The sequence below is a fragment of the Limulus polyphemus genome, unplaced genomic scaffold, assembly GCF_000517525.1.
Source record: "Limulus polyphemus unplaced genomic scaffold, Limulus_polyphemus-2.1.2 Scaffold369, whole genome shotgun sequence".
In the NCBI taxonomy this organism is placed as follows: domain Eukaryota; kingdom Metazoa; phylum Arthropoda; class Merostomata; order Xiphosura; family Limulidae; genus Limulus; species Limulus polyphemus.
The window spans coordinates 502,140-523,320 of record NW_013665979.1 but is presented as its reverse complement, the minus strand read 5'-3'; the positions used below and the strand labels follow the sequence as shown (position 1 = coordinate 523,320).

Sequence of the window (21,181 nt, the reverse complement as noted above, 5' to 3'; positions counted from 1 at the left end):
ATTCAAGAATGTCGATGGTTTATTATAGATCAAAATATTGTAAAATTTACCCCCTTTTAAATTAATTTATTATTGTTTTTCCTTCCTGTGATATATATATATATACATATATATTTACTTATAATTTTCATCATTATTGTATGTTAAATAATAGTTGACGATGTGATTGAAATTTGCAGAACAACAGCTTGAATGTTTTAATAAAATTATTCAAAATTGATTCAACATTTTAGAACTATTACACCTGAGGTTATTGCATAAAGTTAAAGGAAATTGTTATATTAAAATATCATACATTTTAAATATTTTGTAGTATGTAATAATTATTTATGGATGTTACAGATAAGAGTGATAAATTTGTTATGTAAATAATGTAATGTACGAATATGTTTTATTTCCTTATAAAAACTGGTTGTTTGCTGCCAAACTTGTAAAACTGATTTGGTTGTTTTAATGACAAGTATAGAAAAGTATAAGTATCTATCAGTCTATCTTTAAAGACCAAATGCTAATGATTGTTGAGTAACGTAAATTCATCACGAAGTGTGTTGATACCTTAAGTAATTTATTTTATGTTGTTGACCTGATAGGTGTCGCCACTATCGTCACATGCGAGGTAGACATCCGCAGTTTTGGTTCGATAAGTCCCGAAACTATGGTGAGTTATTAACACTACTGCTAAAGTTTAGCAGTATAATTCGAAAGGTTTGTAGCCGTAGAAAGTGAATACATCAGCCGTAGAAAGTGAATACATCAGCTCAAGACTGTGAAACAGAACGTATGTTCTATTGTGCTTCTTTACTGTCTTACTGTGGTGGTTGTCAAATAAGACTTGATTTTAAGAATATTACAAAACACTTGCACAAAGGTGTTAACAAGTCATGAAATCCTGCCTTAATTCTGACTATAAAAGTGTGAGGTATGGAAAGATGAATACTAAACATGACTACATCGACATGAAATGTAACTTTGAATATTAATAAGAAAGCTCTAGTACAAACTAAGGAGTTTTGAAATGTCTCGTAATTGATCAATTCCGATCAAACTATTTGATACTTTTGTTACAGATTACCGACAGTAATTAAACACACATTACTGTTACGTAGATCAAACAACAAAAGTTTCAGGTACACTAACTTCTCTGTCAAGAGGAAGAACACGTAGTAAGCCCAAATAACTAAACGTTACATTGATGATAGAGCCGGCAGGATTATTTTAATACCCTGAGTTTGTTATCAAAGGGTATGAATTGAAAATATTATATATTGAGGAATTTCAAGTCCTTCTTTTTTTTTTAATGCCAAACTTTCAAAGTTTGTTTGTTTGTCTGAGACCAAAACCACATTGAACTATCAACTGTGTCCACCGTGGGGAATTGAACCCCAGATTTTAGCGTTGTAAGTCTGTAGACTCTCCGCTGTCCCAACGAGGTACCTTGCAAAGTCTTATTGACAACATTTCACGAAAGAAGTTTTAGAAAAAAAAAGTTTTACGTTGTTGAAGTCGGAAAATCTTCTATTATACAGTATGATATTTAACGTGCACGCTTAGAAAAAAAAAGAGTTACTAATTTCTATTTATAAAAGAAAAAATCTTCTGTGAAATTTCTTTCATTCACAGGAAAAGGGCAAGTTTTAATATTTTCTAAAATAACGGTTGTAGTTGTTATGAAATATCACTAAGGATTGCACGTCGACAGTACTTGCACAGATAGAAAAATATACTTTTTTTTTTCATTAGCGACTGGCTAAATCAACTGAAACATAAAAGTAGATGAACGACCAGTAAAATTTACAACGTGGTATTCACAAACTCGTAGCTGTCAGACACTTGATATTTGCCTACATCAAGTCCTGTTTAGGCTTAGTGTTGTTTTGGTTTCACGTGTTTCGTCTTATGAAGAAATGCATCATGACTTTAATATAGAAAACTGCCACATGTATGCTGTTTTATTGCATAGAGAATAAACAATGAATTCAAAGACACGTTTCTGCTAAAAGTAAGGTGTAAATGCTATGTTTTTTAACTGACAGACCATAAATTCCAACTGATAAACATAGGGAACTTTTTTCCCCAGTGAACAGAAACTAAATTATATATATATATGTGTGTGTGTGTGTACATGTAACAAAACCCTAATTTTGCTAAATATATTCACCTTGAAGTGAAACTACCATGAATTGTAGTATATATATATATATTATATGGATAAGAAACTTTACAATGAATTGAGGGTAATAAAGATACAAAGGTGTCATTGGAGACCAGCTTAAACCAGAACGTTAATGTTGAAAGCGCTTTAGCTGCATTGTAACTAACAATCAACCTTTTGAGAAAGAAACAAAAAGTTTCTGTATAAGCGACGAATTTTAGAAGTAGAATAATTTAAACTTCTTGCTACATATACTGGTAAACACGGATCATTAGGATTTCCGCAAAGGTATCCGACAAGGTTATACTGAATTGTTTATCGTTAGCTACTGTATGCTTACAGAAGGAAATGTACTGATAACTTGTATCATGTAATTTTCATCGTTAAGGCAAACGGGTGCTTTCATGGCCAATATTCAGCGTATTGGAATCATAAAATCTTCCATTGATGCTTTAGTGGCTGAAAAAAATTAAAAATAATGTCACTCACGATTTATCTTTTATAACGATTTTTCTACCCTATTTTTACATATGTTAGAAAAAAATCAGATAACTAGTTATGCATATTAATCTTTGCATTAATATCTAGTGGAGTGCTTCTGAAAACTTTCTTTTATTGACAAATATTGTAATAACGTGTTATGTATATTGCTATTCAACGTTTGCTCATAAATTTGTTTCTTGTCTTGCTTTGATTTTTCTTGAACTTCTTGCAAGTTAATTCTTCTACGTTTAATTCAGTACGATGCTTCTTCTATAGCACAAACTGTAGGTACCTTTTGTCGCAGGAAAATCACGAGTGTGAGATTTATTAACGTAGGTAACGTAGATGTGTGTATTAAGGGTAAATGTTTAATATTTATAAATTTGTTTCACATTCTTTTTTTTCTATAGTGTATAGAAGGCACTAGAAATAAACGACCTTATAACACCAAAGTTATTGTTTTTCTTTAATTGGACACTCGACGTTTTGTATTACAGCGTCTTCAGGAACGTTCCACTAAACTTTTGTGTTTTAGTGGGACGCTTCTGCAAAAGCTGTAAAGCGAAACGTTGAGTGTCCGATTAGAGAAAAACAACAACTTGATCGTATAAGATCGTTTATTTCTAGTATTAGAATTTCTTTCACATCGGACAGCCAATCATTCTAAGATAAACTTTCCTAAAATAAGATTTTTATCTGAGATAAAGCCAAAGGACACAACATTTTGAAAAGAGGAGTCTTAAAGCAGAGGGTTTAGAAGAGCGAAGGGCTCCGAAGCCACGCCCCAAACCAATCCAGAGCAACAGTTTTAAATGCATGTGGCAACTAAAATTACGAAAGAGAACCTTCTAATCCAAAATTCCAATGCCGTAAACCTTGGCATATCTCATGATCCCTATAATAAGATAATAAACTAGGATTTGAAGTTAACGAAGATTCACAGTCATAAGTAAAAGTTTACAAGATTCTAGCTACACATCAAAATCAACAGCTGCTTTCATAAGAAAGATGATCAAAGAAAGTAGAATAACATCAATCCCATTTAACCACAGACTGTTAATTCTCCAATGGATTTTTTTTGCTTTAGTTTGTTTATACGCTGCCTTCGAATCCAACGTTCGCGTACAGATGAGAGTCTGTGGAAAATTCGTGGAAAAGATGTGTGTGAGTTAAGATTTACCTTGCCATCTTTAATAGGAGTTTGTTGTAATGGAAAATGCTGTGTTGGGCAATAACATATGGTCATTGCACTGAGGAAGATTGAAAATGGAGGTTGTTGGGAAATGATATGTGGTAATTAGACTGAGGCAGATTGACGATTGAGGTTGTTGGGCAATGATATGTGGTCATTAGACTGAGGAAGATTGACGATGGAGGTATTAATGGTTTTATTATACATATGTTCACTATTTACTAGTGAATGTCGAGAGATGTTCAGTATAGATGAAACTTGTTTATTACAAATATCGCAGATAAACAATACCAAACTAGTCGAAAGATTCATGTTCAAATAACATAAAAGCGAAGTTAAGGAAAATGACAATATGTGACTTCATAAATATCGAAGAAAACAAAGTGTTAAGATGAACAAACTTTAAAAAATGAGTCTTTAGTAGCTGGTAGGTCCTCCTCTATTGTTTATCACTTCCCTACACCTGTTTCTCATACTGCTGATAATATGTCGGATAACTTTCTTGGGCAGCACAGTCCACTCTTGGATGAGGGCAGCTCTGAGCTTCTTCACAGCCGTAGAAGCAGGCTATCTGTTTCTAACTGCTCTCCCTAGCAAGTCCCACCCATGTTCGATCGGATTTAGGTCCGATGACTTAGTTTGTGAGTCCAGAACCTCTATTCCATCATCCTGAGGAAATTGCTGTGTGGTCCTGGCGATATGAGGACGACCAATATCCTGCTGATACACTAACTCATCTCCGACAGCACCAGCAAAAGGGCGAAGAATGGATAGCAGGATCTCATCTACATAAGGTCCTGCTGTCAGGGATCTTCCACCTATCACATAGAAGTCTGTACGCCCCTGTATGTAGATGTCACCCAACACCATGATTAATCCACTCCCAAAGACCTCATGATGGACAGTGTTACAGGCCGAATACAATTCTCCTTTACATCTCCAAACTCTCAACGTCGATTACTTGAAGATAAACAAAACTTCTATCATCCATGAACAATACAGAAGTCCAGTGCTGAAGGGTTCGGGTGACATGTTCCTGGGCAAAGGCCAGTCGGACGTTCGGTACCTTGGGGTCAGTACAGGGGTATAACTGGTGTATTGGACCTTAACTCAGCCTCACGGAGCCTGTTACTGACCGTTGAGGACTATACACGCACTTCAGTGACTTGCTTAAGCTCATTCCTGAGGCCTCTAGCACTACTAATACAGTTTCTCGGGGCTAAATTCCGAATATATCGCTCATTTACTGCACTTGTAGCCATTTTGCGACCCTGGCCTGGTTTTCTAATATATTTTCCAGTAGCCTTGTATCTGTACCACAACCTACTGATCACAGATTGTGACAGCCCTATGATCTGTGCTACCTCAGTCTGGGTATGGCCCTCTTGAAGCAGTGTGACGGCTCTGCAAACTTCAATTTCAGTTAATTGATTTCTAACAGCTTGTATACTCTTTTCAAAACTCAATACCAGCTAAAACATCCATAAACCTAGCATTATCTCAACAGTAAACATCTTTACTAGTAAATCAAACTAGCCTTTTGGTTTTTGCAGGATTTGAATCATTTCTCATAAAGGCCTATTACATGAGGAATCATTGGTGCATAACCTGGCAAACCCTAGGTAGGATTAATATAATCCTCTACAATAAGCATGCTAAATTTGATAAAACAAATACAGACCTCATTATCCTTTAACTCTTGTGAGTAGTGTATAAGAAATAAGAATAGAGGGTAGATGGATACATTGAAAGTTATCCAACAAATAAATACATTCGTTAAAAATATGTATTTAGTGGTCAACACCAGTTCCACCTGACTAAGTACTGTCTTGTCTTTAATGTTATACGTACAATTTCGTACCTGTACATTTTCCTATAAAGTTTGGCAACGAAAAACTTTAACATAACTATCATTATAGAAAGTTTATTGAAATGTTTAGAACATTTTCTTTTAATGCTTGTAATACTGAGTTAAAAATAATACTAGATTGTACGGATAAATAACCAATCGATTTTTGCTATAATTCTGTTAGGATTATGAAATCGATTTGTATCTCAGAGAAAGCTGGATTGACGAAAGACTGAAGAAAAAGACCCTCTCCCGAAATCTTGACCTTAATGACCCTCACCTTATCAAACGGATCTGGAAACCTGAAGTGTTTTTTCCTAACGCTAAAATGGCTGAATTTCAGTATGTCACGGTACCAAACGTTCTTGTGCGCGTTAATCCATCGGGAAAAATCCTTTACGTGCTAAGGTAAGACTGAGATAGCTTCTTTATCAAGAAAGGATCTTGTACGTCAATAAGATTTTGAAAATTACTTTAAGCTTAGATTAGAATGAGTTATTTATAAGTTAGATAAGATACTATGAATTTTCTTGATATTATAAATTTAGCGGACAAAGACACGCTTTATAAGTTTATAATTTATATGACACGTTAAACACGGAAAAAGGTTTCTTTAATATAAGTTTAGACGGACAACTTCCACTTTATATGATAAGTTTAGACGAACAACTTCCATGATAAGTTTAGACGGACAACTTCCACTTTATACAGTAAGCTTAGACGAACAACTTCCACTTTATATGATAAGTTTAGACAGACAACTTCCATTTTATATGGTTAGTTTAGACGAACAACTTCCACTTTATATGATAAGTTTAGACGGACAACTTCCATTTTATATGGTTAGTTTAGACGAACAACTTCCACTTTATATAAGTTTAGACGAACAACTTTCACTTTATATAGTAAGCTTAGACGAACAACTTCCACTTTATATAGTAAGCTTAGACGAACAACTTCCACTTTATATAGTAAGCTTAGACGGACAACTTCCACTTTATATGGTAAGTTTAGACGAACAACTTCCATGATAAGTTTAGACGGACAACTTCCACTTCATATAGTAAGCCTTAGACGAACAACTTCCACTTTATATGATAAGTTTAGACGAACAACTTCCATTTTATATGGTTAGTTTAGACGAACAACTTCCACTTTATAAGATAAGTTTAGACGAACAACTTCCACTTTATATAGTAAACTTAGACGAACAACTTCCACCTTATATGATAAGTTTAGACGAACAACTTCCACTTTATATAGTAAACTTAGACGAACAACATCCACTTTATAAGATAAGTTTAAACGGACAACTTCCACTTTATATGGTAAGTTTAGACTACTCTAACTGTTCCTAATTTACCAGTAATTGAATAGAAGGAAAGTAGCTAGTCAACACCACCCACCGCCAACACTTGGGCTACTCTTTTAACAACGAATAGTGGTATTGGCCGCAACATTATAACGCCCCTACGACTGAAAGGGCAAACATGTTCGAAGGCGGGATTTGAACCATGCCATCCCAGACAATTTATACTTGAACATAACCTCTCTCTCTCACACACACACACAACATCACCTCGAAAACTCTAAAAATGTGATTTAAAAACATTATTTGCGTTCAAGTACGGAAAATTTGTATATAAAAAAACAAAACCGAAGACGTGTCATAATGATAATAATTAGAGTATAGTTGAACGTAGTCCACGCTGAAACTCAAAAATACCAGCCTACTTGTTATTCATTTCTTAGATACTTCCTAACTTCCGAAGTTTTATATTGACGCTTTTTTGAAAGAAATTGTATGAATAAATCCACGTGCGCAGTTGTCACGGTAAACCAACAATTCAGATCCATTCGTTTAAAAAGTCATTATATCCTTTTCTCTTACAGTTTTTCTTTGTTTGTTGTGTAGCATAAAGCTACACAATGGGCTATCTGTGCCGTGCCTACAACTGGTATCGAAACTGTTTTTAGCGTTATAAGCCTTCAGACTTACCTCTGAGCCACTACATCTCACAGACAAAAGTTGGGATTGCTGGTTTTGCGCCTGAAATATGCTAATGGTTTAACAAAATAACTATACATTTGTTATCAAATTACATCAGTCCGAACACCATACATAATCACTTATAGCAATGACCAATGGTGGTAATTTAATTATTTTTCTGCTTCAAATTTACAATAAAATTTTCGCACTGTTTTCAACACCATCAACCTGCAATAACTTGAATAAATCTGTTTATTTCAGAATGACACGCAAAGCTACACAAAGGGCTATATTCGTATGTCCATCCCTAATTTGTACTGATGGACTAGAGGGAAGGCAACTAGCTAGACAACAGCACCAACAGCTAGCTCTTGGGCTACTCTTGTCTCATTGAATATTGGAATTTGACAGTCAATCTTTTGTTTTTAATACGTAGTATAAAGTTCGAGCATTTTGACGTCTCGATAACATCAAGCTCCAAGATTGTCGGAAAACCTACCTGCTAATTGGTTAAAGGATGCTTAAAATAAGATCGTTAAGATAGAAAATACTATGAATGTTTCTGTGAAACAAAAAAACCTTCATCGGGTCCGAAACTTGATAATAGTTTTATTTTGATTATTTGAAATGTTGATATGTGTCAATGGTTAAAACACTGAGCGAAAATGGAAAATACTGAGCTATACTCGTACGTGTATAGTATCTGGATAATAAAACAATGTCAAATAAACCAATTTTGAGGAATAACAAACCAGTGATGTAAAACAAATTGAACAAGTCTTTTTTTAAACTGTGCTTTCAGCTCTATGTTTCAAAGAATACATTTAGAAGAGGTTTCAACAAGCACATGTTAATGATGCTTTTGAATTAACTAATGTTCAGAAGTTTAACAAACAAGTTTAAAAATTTTAACTGTCAAACTAAGTCTAAGGTTTATTAATTAAAAGAAATCCACAAATGATTTTCTTATAGGCTTAAATTAATAAGAACGTATAAGAAGAAGTTGTGTACACTTCGACAAAGAGTCTATTATATATAAGTAATTTTTGACTTTATTGAGGAACTTCACATATCGAGGATAAGATTCATTTCACATTCAGAATATTAATGCTGGATGTGGGGTTGGGGGAGATGCATATCCTCGAAACACTCTGTAATGAGAGTGAGATGAAGCTTGCTAATTTCCATAACAACAGGCTTATATTGGCTTGCTAAGCTGTTACTCTTCAACAGGACAGTCCTCTATAATCTGAATCATCGGGAAACTTATTATGCTTTCATCCCTCTGGCATTATTAGACACAACTGTCACAGTCTTTCTCCAGCAGCGATATTCAGCAGCGACATAATTTAAAGGCGAAAATAAACACTCCTGATATAAAGAATCGGTATAAATAATTGTATCTACATTACTTTTGCTTAATAAAGATTTGTTTATGGATGCGAGGTGATGAATACAAATTATGTTTTCTTTATAGACTGAAACTGCGATTTTCTTGTATGATGGAGCTATCAAGTTTTCCAATGGACTTACAAGTGTGTACCATAGAATTGGCCTCGTGTAAGTTAATTTTGTAATTGATATTCCTTTGAAGCAATGGTTTATGTAAAATATATTATTAAACATGACTTTGGTTGGTTGTCATAAAGAGTAATTCTTGGGTTTCCCGTTTTAAATATAGGAAATGCGAGAAACATAATAGCCCGTTTAGTATTTATTTTGTATACAGATATAAACACATAACTAAAACTAGAGGGGCACTCCATAGAGCACATACCACCGCCACGCAGCATTGATCATATTAGGCTCTCAAAAAACAAGAAAATATGTCAGCATATCCATCGTTATCAACGGTCACGAATTATTTTTGCAGGGAAATGAGGAATAATATTCTACATAAGTTCACCAAGTTTCATCAAAATCTGATCATTTTTGATTGATTTATAAAGCAAAAAGTGTGTGAAAAATCGGTCCGATGTTAACAGATAGGGATTTTTAAAAATATTTGTGACCTTGACCCTACAAAAACTAATAACTTTTAAGTTTGGCCATAGTCCAAATGTATACCAACTTTCGTTAAAACATATTCAGCTGTTTTCGAGAAAACTTGCTGACAAACACACACAAGGGTGAAAACATAATCTCCGTTCACCGTCGATGGCGGAGGTAATAAATGTTACAGTCATTATTGGGTCTTAGGGAAATGTTATCTTCTATTACACCCGATATTGTACCACTTTAATTACCAAAGAACTACAATTATTCTCCGGTTACAGAAATCCCAAAACATTTTGAGTTCGTAGTATTAGAACACAAAGAATCACTACGTGTTTGCAAGTCTGTAGATGTGTAATTTGAAGAAGGTACTTGACTTTGTTCAGAGAGAAAGCTAAACAAGCTCCTATTATCTTGATCGTAACTGCCAGATTGGACTGAGAATATCAACTCCTTAACAGTCAAGTATTTCGTTTTTATTTCAACAGTATAACCTATACTTGTAAGAGCTTGTTGTAATGTTTACTCGTCACTCTGAAAAAGTTTAAATCGTTGTCATTTCCGGTGTTCAATGACTATTTTAGACGTTGTTTAAAATTGCTTCCGTTCCATTTCCAGCAATCAGACTTCGAGGCACAAGTTTCACGTGTCAACTGTAGCTTCTCGTGTTTTATAATGCAGAATGATACAGCAAAAGATCAAAGATCTCCTTCGTGGAGAAATTCCCACTGAGGAGCAAATGTGTGGCTTAGACTTACTTAATGATATAGAAAAAAATATATACCGAACAAAGTAATATTTACACTTAACCGCTCCTAGTTTTGAGCTGATACCAAAATTTAGCGTAATCATGAACCTGCCTACAGTATGGCTTTTTTTTTCTCCCGCTTGATAAGACTGCTTACCAGTTGCAATAGGTTAGTGTAATAAAGATTTACGTTCATAGAACTATCATGATACAAACGGCGATACAATAAGTTTGGTAATAAAGAACAGGCTTAAAATGTGAGGAGAAGAGGAAGGAAAAAAAAAAGCCTTTACTTTCTCGAACTTTAACTATTGCTCTTTTTCTCCTCCCCCCTCCACCCCGTCCCAGTGGCACAGCGGTATGTCTGGTTTCGATACTTGTGGTGGGCAGAGCAGATAGGCCATTGTGTAGCTTTTTGCTTAACTACAAACAAACAAATAATCTCCTCCATTATATATTAAAAATATCGCTGTTATAGAAAGATTACAAATTTCAGCTTTTCCTTTTTTTTCAATTTGTAAGTCAATTTTTATTTTATTATTAATGTGTTTTGCTTAGGTATGTTTTTAATGCTGAAATGTGTAATTATCATATTAGCCCCCCCCCCCCAAACCCGGAATAAAAACGACCATTTTGTGCGCTAATGAAAACTGGCTTGGGTGTGTGTGTGTGTGTTTTATTTTAGCACAGAGCTACACAATGAGTTGTCCGTAAACTTACGCTGAACAACTGGGGGACCCCGCATGGGTAAGTTTAGTGAAACACGGCGTTATTTTACTTTAAAATGAATAAAAATGATGATATTGGCCTAAACTGAACAAAGTAATATTTACATTTAGCCGCTCCTAGTTTTGAACTGATAGATTAGAGGGAAGATAGCTACAGAACGTTTAGTATGTTATATTAAAATAATTTTCAATATACAAATCAGCAAGTCACGTGATAATAACAGCCGATAAGGAGTAGTGGTGGAATGGAGTTTATCAGAACTACATTTTGACCTTCTTTGAATGCACGTAGGTAGTATGATGCCACCGAAAATCGATCGTTTGTGGAAAACATATATAACAGCCCTTTCTGACGCAAAATATTCATACACTGATATCATAAATATAAGTTCAGATCGGGGTTTAGAATTTCTAAAATGGGAGTATTCCTTAGAGTTAATGATATTGAAGAAAAATATATATATGTTGATAAACTTGGGACACCAGGACCATCCAGAAAGAGACTTGCAACAAGTCGAACCCCAGTCGTGGTAAGCAAAATAGAGCCTCTTGTATCAGGTAATAATCCACAAACGCAAAGGTCAGTATCAAAAGCCGTCCACGTGATTTAGGCAACAGTAAACAAAATAATCAGTATAGATCTGGAAAAGCAAAACAAATCATATGTAAACAATTCTTCCACGACATATCTGTTCACAATCGCAAACATAAAACAGCTAGAGAATGGAAAGAGTGTAAATTCTATTTCATACGAAGACATATCGTTAAAATCACCGAACGCAACGCCTATGGATTACTGCATGATCGGACTGTTGAAAGGACGCTAGAAAATCTCGTCCTCGTACACTAGATGGAACATGGAAACAATGCAGGTAGAGGTTCTGTGCATTTTACATGACAGCTTTAAGATGGAGGCTTTTGCCATGCTATTGTGAAGAGAATGACCTGACATAGCGAAGTGAACTGTAACGGTATGGCGAAGCTCCAAAATAGTTTTTATATGATGCACTCAACCTCTGTAGTCAACATTACTCTTGGGCTACTCCTTCCTAACCGAATAGTAGAATTTTACAGTCACTCTTATAATGCACTTATAGTACCAAAGTGCGGAGCGCAAATTTGTAACAACGTGATGCAAACGATAGCATGCTAACAATTATGGCACATCCAGCTCAAAATATCTATGAAGTTTGCTTTATAAAAGATAATTTGATATTAGTCTGAGCTACTTAAAACCGAATAAAGTAGAAAGCTGAATATTAGGGTTAATATATTGAAGTGGTATTTCATTACGATTTGCAGGTTAAATTAATTGACTGTTAGGTAGGCGTCAGCTTTTTTAACGACGTTTCGGTCCTCTTGTAGCAGTGTAGATTAATCATTTCAAACTAGCGGTTCTAAATAAATGGGTGCTTACTGACCACTCGCACGTAAACTTTGGTGTGATTATTACATCTTTTAAGACTGCGTGGAATATTATCCAATTAGAAATTATTGGCAATAATGACAAAACTGGATCTAGCGTGCAACAACTTCCTTAAATTTTAGAGTTAATTTGGAGAAAAGCAATGAAGTTGACTACTTTAATTGAGTGTTATGAAATATAATTCATGCAAACACAGTAGTGGAGTGGCTCGTCTTTTACTGCTATAGTGAAGAAAATTATTAGTACGCCACCTACTTTTAGGACCATCCATAACTGCATCGGTTACGAGATTACTTAAACTTGTCGTAAACCTGGAGTAGTTTCAATGAAATTAGAAAATATGAAGGCGTGCAATTTTTTCTTGAGTGGTTTCGTGAACAATTTTAAATTTTACTTCGAGTTCAGACCAAGATATCTTCAATGAGACCATTAAAAAGAAATGCACTAACAACAGTTTAAAAAATCGTCATATAATCTTAAATAATATAAGCAACAATTTGACAGCTAGAGAATGATATTATAAGAAAACGAAATACGCAACGCACAAGCTAACATTTCAGTGGTTATAATGCACTTTTAATATTTGACAATATTACTTGCTCATTATGAAATCATTCTTGTTCACCTTCAGAGAATTATCGGCAGAAAAATATATATTTGAAACCAAAATTAGTTCAATATCAAGACAATAAGTGTAAGATGATTTAGTTTGCTAATCAACGGATAGGAAAATATTCTATAAAAAATTGCTTGTTACAATAAAATTTAACTTCAAATTAAGCCTAAGTCTTCTAAAACTAACCGATTTATCCTTGTAGCGCTTGAGATATTTCTTTATTTGCTTTCATTGGCAGAAAATTAATCTCTGTAAAGATTGCCAGTTGTTACAAGTTCAAGCAGGAACGTTGCCTTAAGTTAGCTTGCGTTTATGAGAAGCCCTTCTTTAGAATTGTTTGTTTGTAGTTAAGCATAAAGCTACACGATGGGCTATTTATGCTCTGCCCACCACGGATATCGAAACCCGGTTTCTAGCGTTGTAAGTCCACAGACATACCGCTGTGCTACTGGGAGGCCTGTCTTTAGAAAGCCGTCCTTGATTTTGTTTTAAATTGTTGTTTTCACACAAAATATATTTTCTAGAATATTTTTGTTTATTGTTAAACAACAAAGGTACATGGTGAGTTATATGTGCTGTACCCACTACGGGTATTGAAACCTAATTATTAACGTTATAAACAATCACACTTACTGCTGAGCCACTGGGGGTGTTTTGCTAGACACCAGAAATTAAGTCAAAGGCCGTGTAACACATGAACAGAAACAAAATATTTTCAATGGAGCCAAAATGTAAATTTTTTTTTTTAATTTTTTTAAAAAAACGTTATTAACAAATAAATTCATCCATGATTATTTTTGTTATGACTGATCCCATTTGTATATAATATTAATTACTTAATGCGCAACGAATGCTCCTGGCGGAGGAAAATATGCTAATTAAGAAAAGCTCAACAACATTGTCCAAAACTGGCAATTTTATCACGTTTTTTTTGTACAAGATTGGTAAACATACTGGTTCAAAACAAACGAAGTTACTTGTAAACATAGTCCAAAACTAAATTAGATGAATGTTTTAGAACCACACAGAAACAAGGATCAGCATCCTAATTGTGGCATAACTGTACCATGAGCTCAAAATATAACAAACAGAAAATCTTCCTGTATTCTTGCCATAGTTTCCAAGACGACGGACGAGCTTCGACTGATATGGGCGCAGAGAAGTCCCATTACTTTGTTTGGTAATCTGAAACTCCCACAGTTTGAGATAGAAAAGGTCAATACTTCTTTGTGTAGGGAAAACTTTCATATTGGTAAGTTTTCAGTTTTATCCTTACCATGGAAATGAAAAAAGCTGGACGAAAGACAGAAACGAGGGGCCCAGTTTATTTTTGAATTGTTACTGAATTAGATGGGTTGCAGGGATTTCACGCCTCACCAGTAAAACTGTTTTAAATTTTTTCATTGTTAAAATTAAGGATGTTAGCGAAGTAACGAGAGGCCCAGTTTCTTCTTGGATCTGCTGCATTTGATTTAGTTATAGAGGTTTTCAGGAATTCCACCAATCATTAAATAAGAAGTTAGGCCTCTTCTACTAGTAAAAATAGTCTGTATGTAGTGTTTGACTTGTAATTTATTACTACTTATATTCAAGTAGGTGTTTTTTACTATTCAGCGCACAAGAGAACAAACAAGAGAAAATATTTTTACTTTTTCACTGAACAGTATAGAAAAAATAAAAATAAACCTGTTATTTTTGATGAGTAAAAGAAAATTCGAACACCATCCATAATTTTTCTGTTGGTGCTTTTCAACTTGTAACATGAAACACAAAACATAATATAATTATTTTTATATATCGCTTTTTGGTTATCATCTGGACAGATAGTAAACAATCAATATTTATTACTGTAAAACTATTGAATAATAATAACCAAAAAGGCAAGGTGTGATTAGAAATAAGTAAGAAACATACTTAGAGTAAAAATCAATGTCGTTTTATGTTTCCTTCTGTCAACTACAAATTAACCTAAAATAAGATACATAAAATGAAACTTTTATTTTGTTTTCAAGGAGAATATAGCTGTCTGATCGCAGAGTTTTATCTTCAACGATCTATTGGCTATCATCTTGTCCAGTCTTATCTTCCTACTATCCTCATTGTGGTAGTATCCTGGGTGTCTTTCTGGCTGGACATTGAGGCTATCCCCGCTAGGATTACTCTTGGGGTAACCACACTTCTAACAATTTCTTCCAAGGGTTCTGCAATCCAAAGTAACCTGCCTCCAGTATCCTACGTAAAGGCAATCGATGTTTGGATGGGTGCCTGTACTATGTTCGTTTTCGCTGCTTTGATGGAATTCACCGTTGCGAACTTCTTATGGAGGCGGAAGTGTCGAAACAAAAACCCACAGCTGTCAGCTGCTTCATGTTCTTCTGGATATCAGGTGAGCTAAGTGCTCATTTATCATTTTTGCTAGCAGACTTTCCGTTTCTAATGTTTGTTACCCACCCACCCCTGAAAATAAGAGATTGTTTTCCTTGTATTGTTTGGAATGAATTTTTATACATTTCTTTGACTTCGAATTACAATCACAATTTTGTACAACTCCAGTTACTTTCTTATAACGTTGAGAAGCTCTACAGATAGTTTATCACATTCGTTTACTTTTTCCAATCAACACAAAAGTATTTTTCTTCATTTATCATTTCCTTGCCTCTGCATTTATCTCTCGTAACTATGCATTGTTCTGTTTTAGTAACTTTTGACTAGTTTTGCATGAACTTCACTTCCATACCACCGACCTAAATACACAATATCCTGGATATCCTACAATTACGTGCCAACCTTTGTGTATTGAGGTTGATACGATGTACCAGGGGTTCCAACTACGACATTTCTGTTGAATACCCACCACTGCTGCTAAACACCTTCAGTTTCTAAATGAGTTCCTAGCCCTAACAGTCTAAAGAAAACTGACACATTTTCTAAACTCCTTGTCCTTTGGATCACCTTATCTTCAAAGTAAAATTATTCTCGTTGGAGTCCTTAACTAAAGCAGGGAAATAATTATTGAACTATTTCTGTCAGTTATAGTATCACCGTTTACAAATAATGAATCGTTGGACCGACTGTTACCAAACTTGGCATGCACCCTTAGGCTCCCGGAGTTCGGGGTTTAGGTCTAACTCCGTTGTGTCACCACCGAGGGGGTTCTATATTCTTCCCGTGCATTGCATGGATACGTCAGTTAGTATACTAAATCACCGAATAAAGACTTCACTGAATCGGGACTCGAACCACTAAGTAATGTATTATATTTATAGAGAACATTAATTTTGTTATGAACTAGTCAGTCTTACCATATCAGTAACTATAAATTATAGGCCATCGTTTTAATAGAAGTTTTAGTTATTAATATTATTTATTTTATTATTCTTAAAGGATTTCGTATTGTAGTATAACGTATGCTTTATTCTTAAGCCTGTTGATATAATATACATGATCTCGTACATGTATTTTTATAGTACGGGAGGTTTGCATTTAAATGGTACCAAAATGATATATATATATATAATAAGCCTGATTCTAAATTCAGATCTTAGAATATATTTTCTTCACTACTCACCAACGTTTCGAATGTAGTTATACATTCCTTTGTAATTGTTTGTTTAATTAACCTAATAATGAAACATTTACTCTGATTGGACACTATCTTGGAGTTTCCACGTTTTCTTGAGACAATAACCTTTGTTTGGCATGACAGAAACTCCAAAAATGCTGAAAGGTGGCCTTTCTGATTTTTACCACTTAATTGAGCAGCATGGTCTGTATTTAATTCACAAAAGTCAGAAGAGGGTTATGCTGATTATATTGCGTAAAAAATATGACTGACGTCACTCTTATTCTATTTGAAAAAAATTTCGGACAACAAGTACATCGTCACATTATCGTTTTGGAAATAACTTTGTCCTGGTTAAGTCTGGGCAACAATAGTCACGCACGTTATGTGTTATTTGCCCTTCCAAAGAAATCAAAAGGCATTTGTCAAATTTTGCCACGAGATCCTTCCTCACACCATTATACCACCTCCAGCAGATTGTACTGTCTGGACAACATAACGAACAGTCTTACATGGTTTCATCCATAGTTTTACTCTATAATCATCAGTGATTCGAAACATTTTTTCCGTACCCATTCGGCTCCGAACAGAGCCAAAAGTTTTAGCTCCTGTTTCGAAAGTTCCAAACGACTTATTTCGTCCCGTTCTGGTTGGAACGAAATAAAATACCGCTTAATACCGGTTCAGGTTTTCTAATTCAAGTGTTCATGTATTGGTGTTCATGTTTATATTTTCGTGAATAACATTTCACAAGGAGCAATAAATACAGTAAAGTCCAGAAAACTCGTCACTCCAAGGTAAAACAGTTCAACTCTATCTGCCTGCATCAATAAATACAATTATTACCTGTCTATACAAATATCGATGCTTATGTTGTATCCTTTAACAAAAATCACAGCAGTCTGCTTTACTTTTTTATTTTCTTAGTTACAGTTTCTTTAGCCTTAGTTATAGTTTATAATTAAAAAAGGCGAAGATTTCCAACATTCTCACTCTAAACATCACACAGAAATAAATCCTCTCCAAGTAATTAGTTACGTATAAAAAATCTTATTATCACTATCAGCCATTCAATAAATGTATCATACTCACAGTGCATCTTTCCTTATTTTGGAAATAACAAAGAAAATGATATATATATATATATATATATATTATTTCACACACAATATTCTAAAATTAATATCGCAGAACTAAAGTCAAGTCACTAATTATTTTTCGCTCACTTTAGAACAAATACGTACAAGTTGGAAATTAACAACAACAATGGTGTTTGCATTAGGTGTCGATCTACAATATCAAATCTCCTTATTCCAGCTTATTCTCCTCTGCACATTCAACCCAAAGCATCAATTAATTATTTATTATAAACAAATTCTACAACAGAAGAAAATCCATAACTCAATTTACTGTAAAGAAAGTATGAAATTTCATAATGCACGAGCAGCTCGCGTGCATACCTCGCTGAGAAATTTTATTTATGTATTTTTCATTTAAGTTTTCTTGATAAAAAATATACGTAAAAAACAAGAAATTTAGTACTTACCTTAGATGTTTAGGCCGTTTTGTACTCAAGTGATCCGCTTTCGTAAGCCTTGTGTTCTGTAACTATGTTGTTTGACAAAAAAAAACCATGTAGCTTTCAAATATGCATTTTAAAATAGAAATAATAATTTCAACAGTAAAATAGAATGATCCAAACTACGATAATTTATCTGGTTTTCTAACTAATCTGTAAATAGGTTAAATACAATTCATTGTTACAGAGGCATAGACTTCGTTCGGTCTACATTCTACAACGTCTACTTGGGAAATGGCGAATTTCACGGAAATGAATTAAAATAAAGATTAATATTCATATAGTTCACAAAATAACCTATCTATCTGTCATAAACATTCACCATTGGCAAATAAGCATGAGTAAATAAATAATTTCAATAGCATTTAAACTAATGTATCGCCCGTCAAAAATGACGGGCAAGTGCTACCACCCCCACCCCATAGTATACCCTAACCTCACATTAAATAGCTAACTGAAATAAATATATTTTGCGAAATCAAGCTTGACCAACAAAGAGGCAAAAAATGCAGTCACGGCAGTCAAACGTCGGTAAATTCCTTTATGAGCCAATCAAAATTAAGATCGTTCATGAAAGGAATTCGTGGCGTATTCATAGAATAATTAATTGTAAAAATAAGTTAGATTAACAACTTCTAATATACAGAAAAGCCAGTGCATTTTGGTAACAATGCGTTCCAACATTGTATCTTATGTCACATTGCTTAGCAACAAAAGTATAACCTAATATTGTTATTAGTCTATGTACTGAAAGTATAAAATGAAGTGCATAGACAACAAAAGTGGAAAATATTTTTTGGTTTCTCAATCTAGAGTCTCCGTTGATTAAAGAGGTTTTTTTTTTTTTATCAAAAACGTTGGTGATATGACAGAAAATACCTTAATTCAGAAACGATTTAAGTTTAAAATTAGATCTATATTTTTACTTTCATGATAAATTTTATGCACTTGGCTCTAGGCTAGGTTATCTCCCACTGTGTCTGTACTTTAGGCTTATTTATTAATTTATTCACGGCCCTCTTGCACCTCTGTCACTAAAATCGTAATGTATGCCAAAATTGAAAGAGAAAGGCTGCGATTCATTCTCATAAATCAAAAGAAGCTCCGAGTTGAAGACTATGCGCACCTGCGGGATGCTAAAATAATCATTTAGAATATATCTACCTAATAACCCAAGCGAAGCCGGGTACTTTCGCTAGTAAAGTATGTTTTGATGTTAAGTTTATTGACATACATTTAAAATAAAGTTGATTAGTTGAAGTTTGGACGCACCTCTCTACTGAATGTTTCTTTTTTTAAATTACTGTATATTTGAAAACAGTAGAAAGAGGTAGAGGTAAGAGGCTGAAAGAGAAAAAAAAACCGTTATTAACTGATAAACAAAATCTTGTATATCGTTTCCGTTCCATAGTATAAATAAATTTACTTCGTTTCTGTTCCTCGAATTTTTTTGTTCATCGTTTCGTTTCCGGCTCGAATCCTTGATCATCAATACAGAACAGAGTGATGCGACTCGCCAAATCACATCATAGACATCTTTATCCAATCATTTAGTGGCCAAGGTTTGTATTTTAACCGTCCCCAAATCTCACATTTCTGTTTGCAACTGAAATATACAATTTTCACATTGGTTATCGCCTCCTACAGGACAGTTTTTGTAACCTCCTTTGCATAGCAGAGTTTATTACTGACCATTGTTAAATACGTCAGTTAATAGGGACACATTTTGATGTCTAATATACCTTACAAGCCAGTACAATTATCTCTTCCCTAGTTTATCACCAGAAATGGACCCAGAGTTTTTTTTTTTAGTGAAATGCATATTTTGTTTCGGTTATCACTGTTTTAGAAACGGATGACAAGTGTTTTTCGGATAGCTGTTTCAAGAGACATTAATTATCAATGCTAGACAAGCACCCAATAGTATGCCTCTTTAAAAATTGGAAAAAAAATATTTGTTTATTCGAGTTGTCCTACAGATTAACCCTCATATCACTACATCTTCACCTTTTTTAAAGCTCAAGCAAACACTTAAAACATATTTCATGTTTCATATCCAAATAGAAACGTGAATTCTAATACAACCGCCAATCAGTGTAGAGATGACTAGTATTTTACTTTCTGTTCATATTATTTTCTAAAGATTTCCATACATTACTTTCAACTCAGTATTTTAAGCTGGTTTTGAAAATAGTGTATTGTTATTTGTGCAGCTATTTCAAAAGTATGCTGGGCATGGCATATTGATTAGTGTGACATGTTGAAGACTGGAAAGTCCCAGGTTCGAGACAACGATACACAACTGAACACGATCCATACTTTCAGCTCTGGGAATATTATAAAAGTGCCAATTAACCCCGTTAATCACCGCAAAATAATATCCTTGTTGACTACGTGTAATGCTGACTGGTTGTCCTTCCTCTGGTCAACATTTTCTAAATCAGAAACACCTATGCATAAACCTTGGGGTCACTGACCTGTCTGTTTAGCCATATATTACATAAAGTGGCGTTCAGGTTGGAAATACTAAATTTCAAATTTCAAAAGTAGCTGGATAATATAATTTAGTATTTTTGCTAACTTTGTATTTCCAGTTCTGTAGGAGTACTAGAGAATAGTTTTGTGTAAGTTGGGATCGTGTGTGTGTTGAACCATATTTAAACAAAAACATTTCCTAGTTATCTATGTCACATATAAACTTATGTAATTTAACATAAAACTTAGAATAAATCTACACGGTATGTAGCCTTCTAAAGAATTTCTGTGAAATTGTAAAGAATAGAAAATATTGTTACGTCTCCGTTTTTTTTTTAATTGATTTTCCGTAACTTCGTACCGACGAAACTTAAGCGACACAAGCC

General features: G+C 34.1%; 1 protein-coding gene across 4 annotated transcripts in view; it reads left to right on the top strand.

Annotated features, from left to right (window-relative positions):
• The window catches only part of LOC106457750 (glycine receptor subunit alpha-2-like), a 37,793-nt gene that overhangs the window by 10,260 nt on the left and 6,352 nt on the right, over window positions 1-21,181 (top strand). For all 4 annotated transcript variants that reach the window (XM_022383773.1, XM_022383774.1, XM_022383776.1 and 1 more), the window contains 5 exons: window positions 591-658; window positions 5,861-6,084; window positions 9,144-9,226; window positions 14,297-14,431; window positions 15,192-15,565. In XM_022383773.1, coding sequence (XP_022239481.1) covers window positions 591-658; window positions 5,861-6,084; window positions 9,144-9,226; window positions 14,297-14,431; window positions 15,192-15,565 — 884 coding nt within the window. The remainder of the gene's footprint in view (window positions 1-590; window positions 659-5,860; window positions 6,085-9,143; window positions 9,227-14,296; window positions 14,432-15,191; window positions 15,566-21,181) is intronic.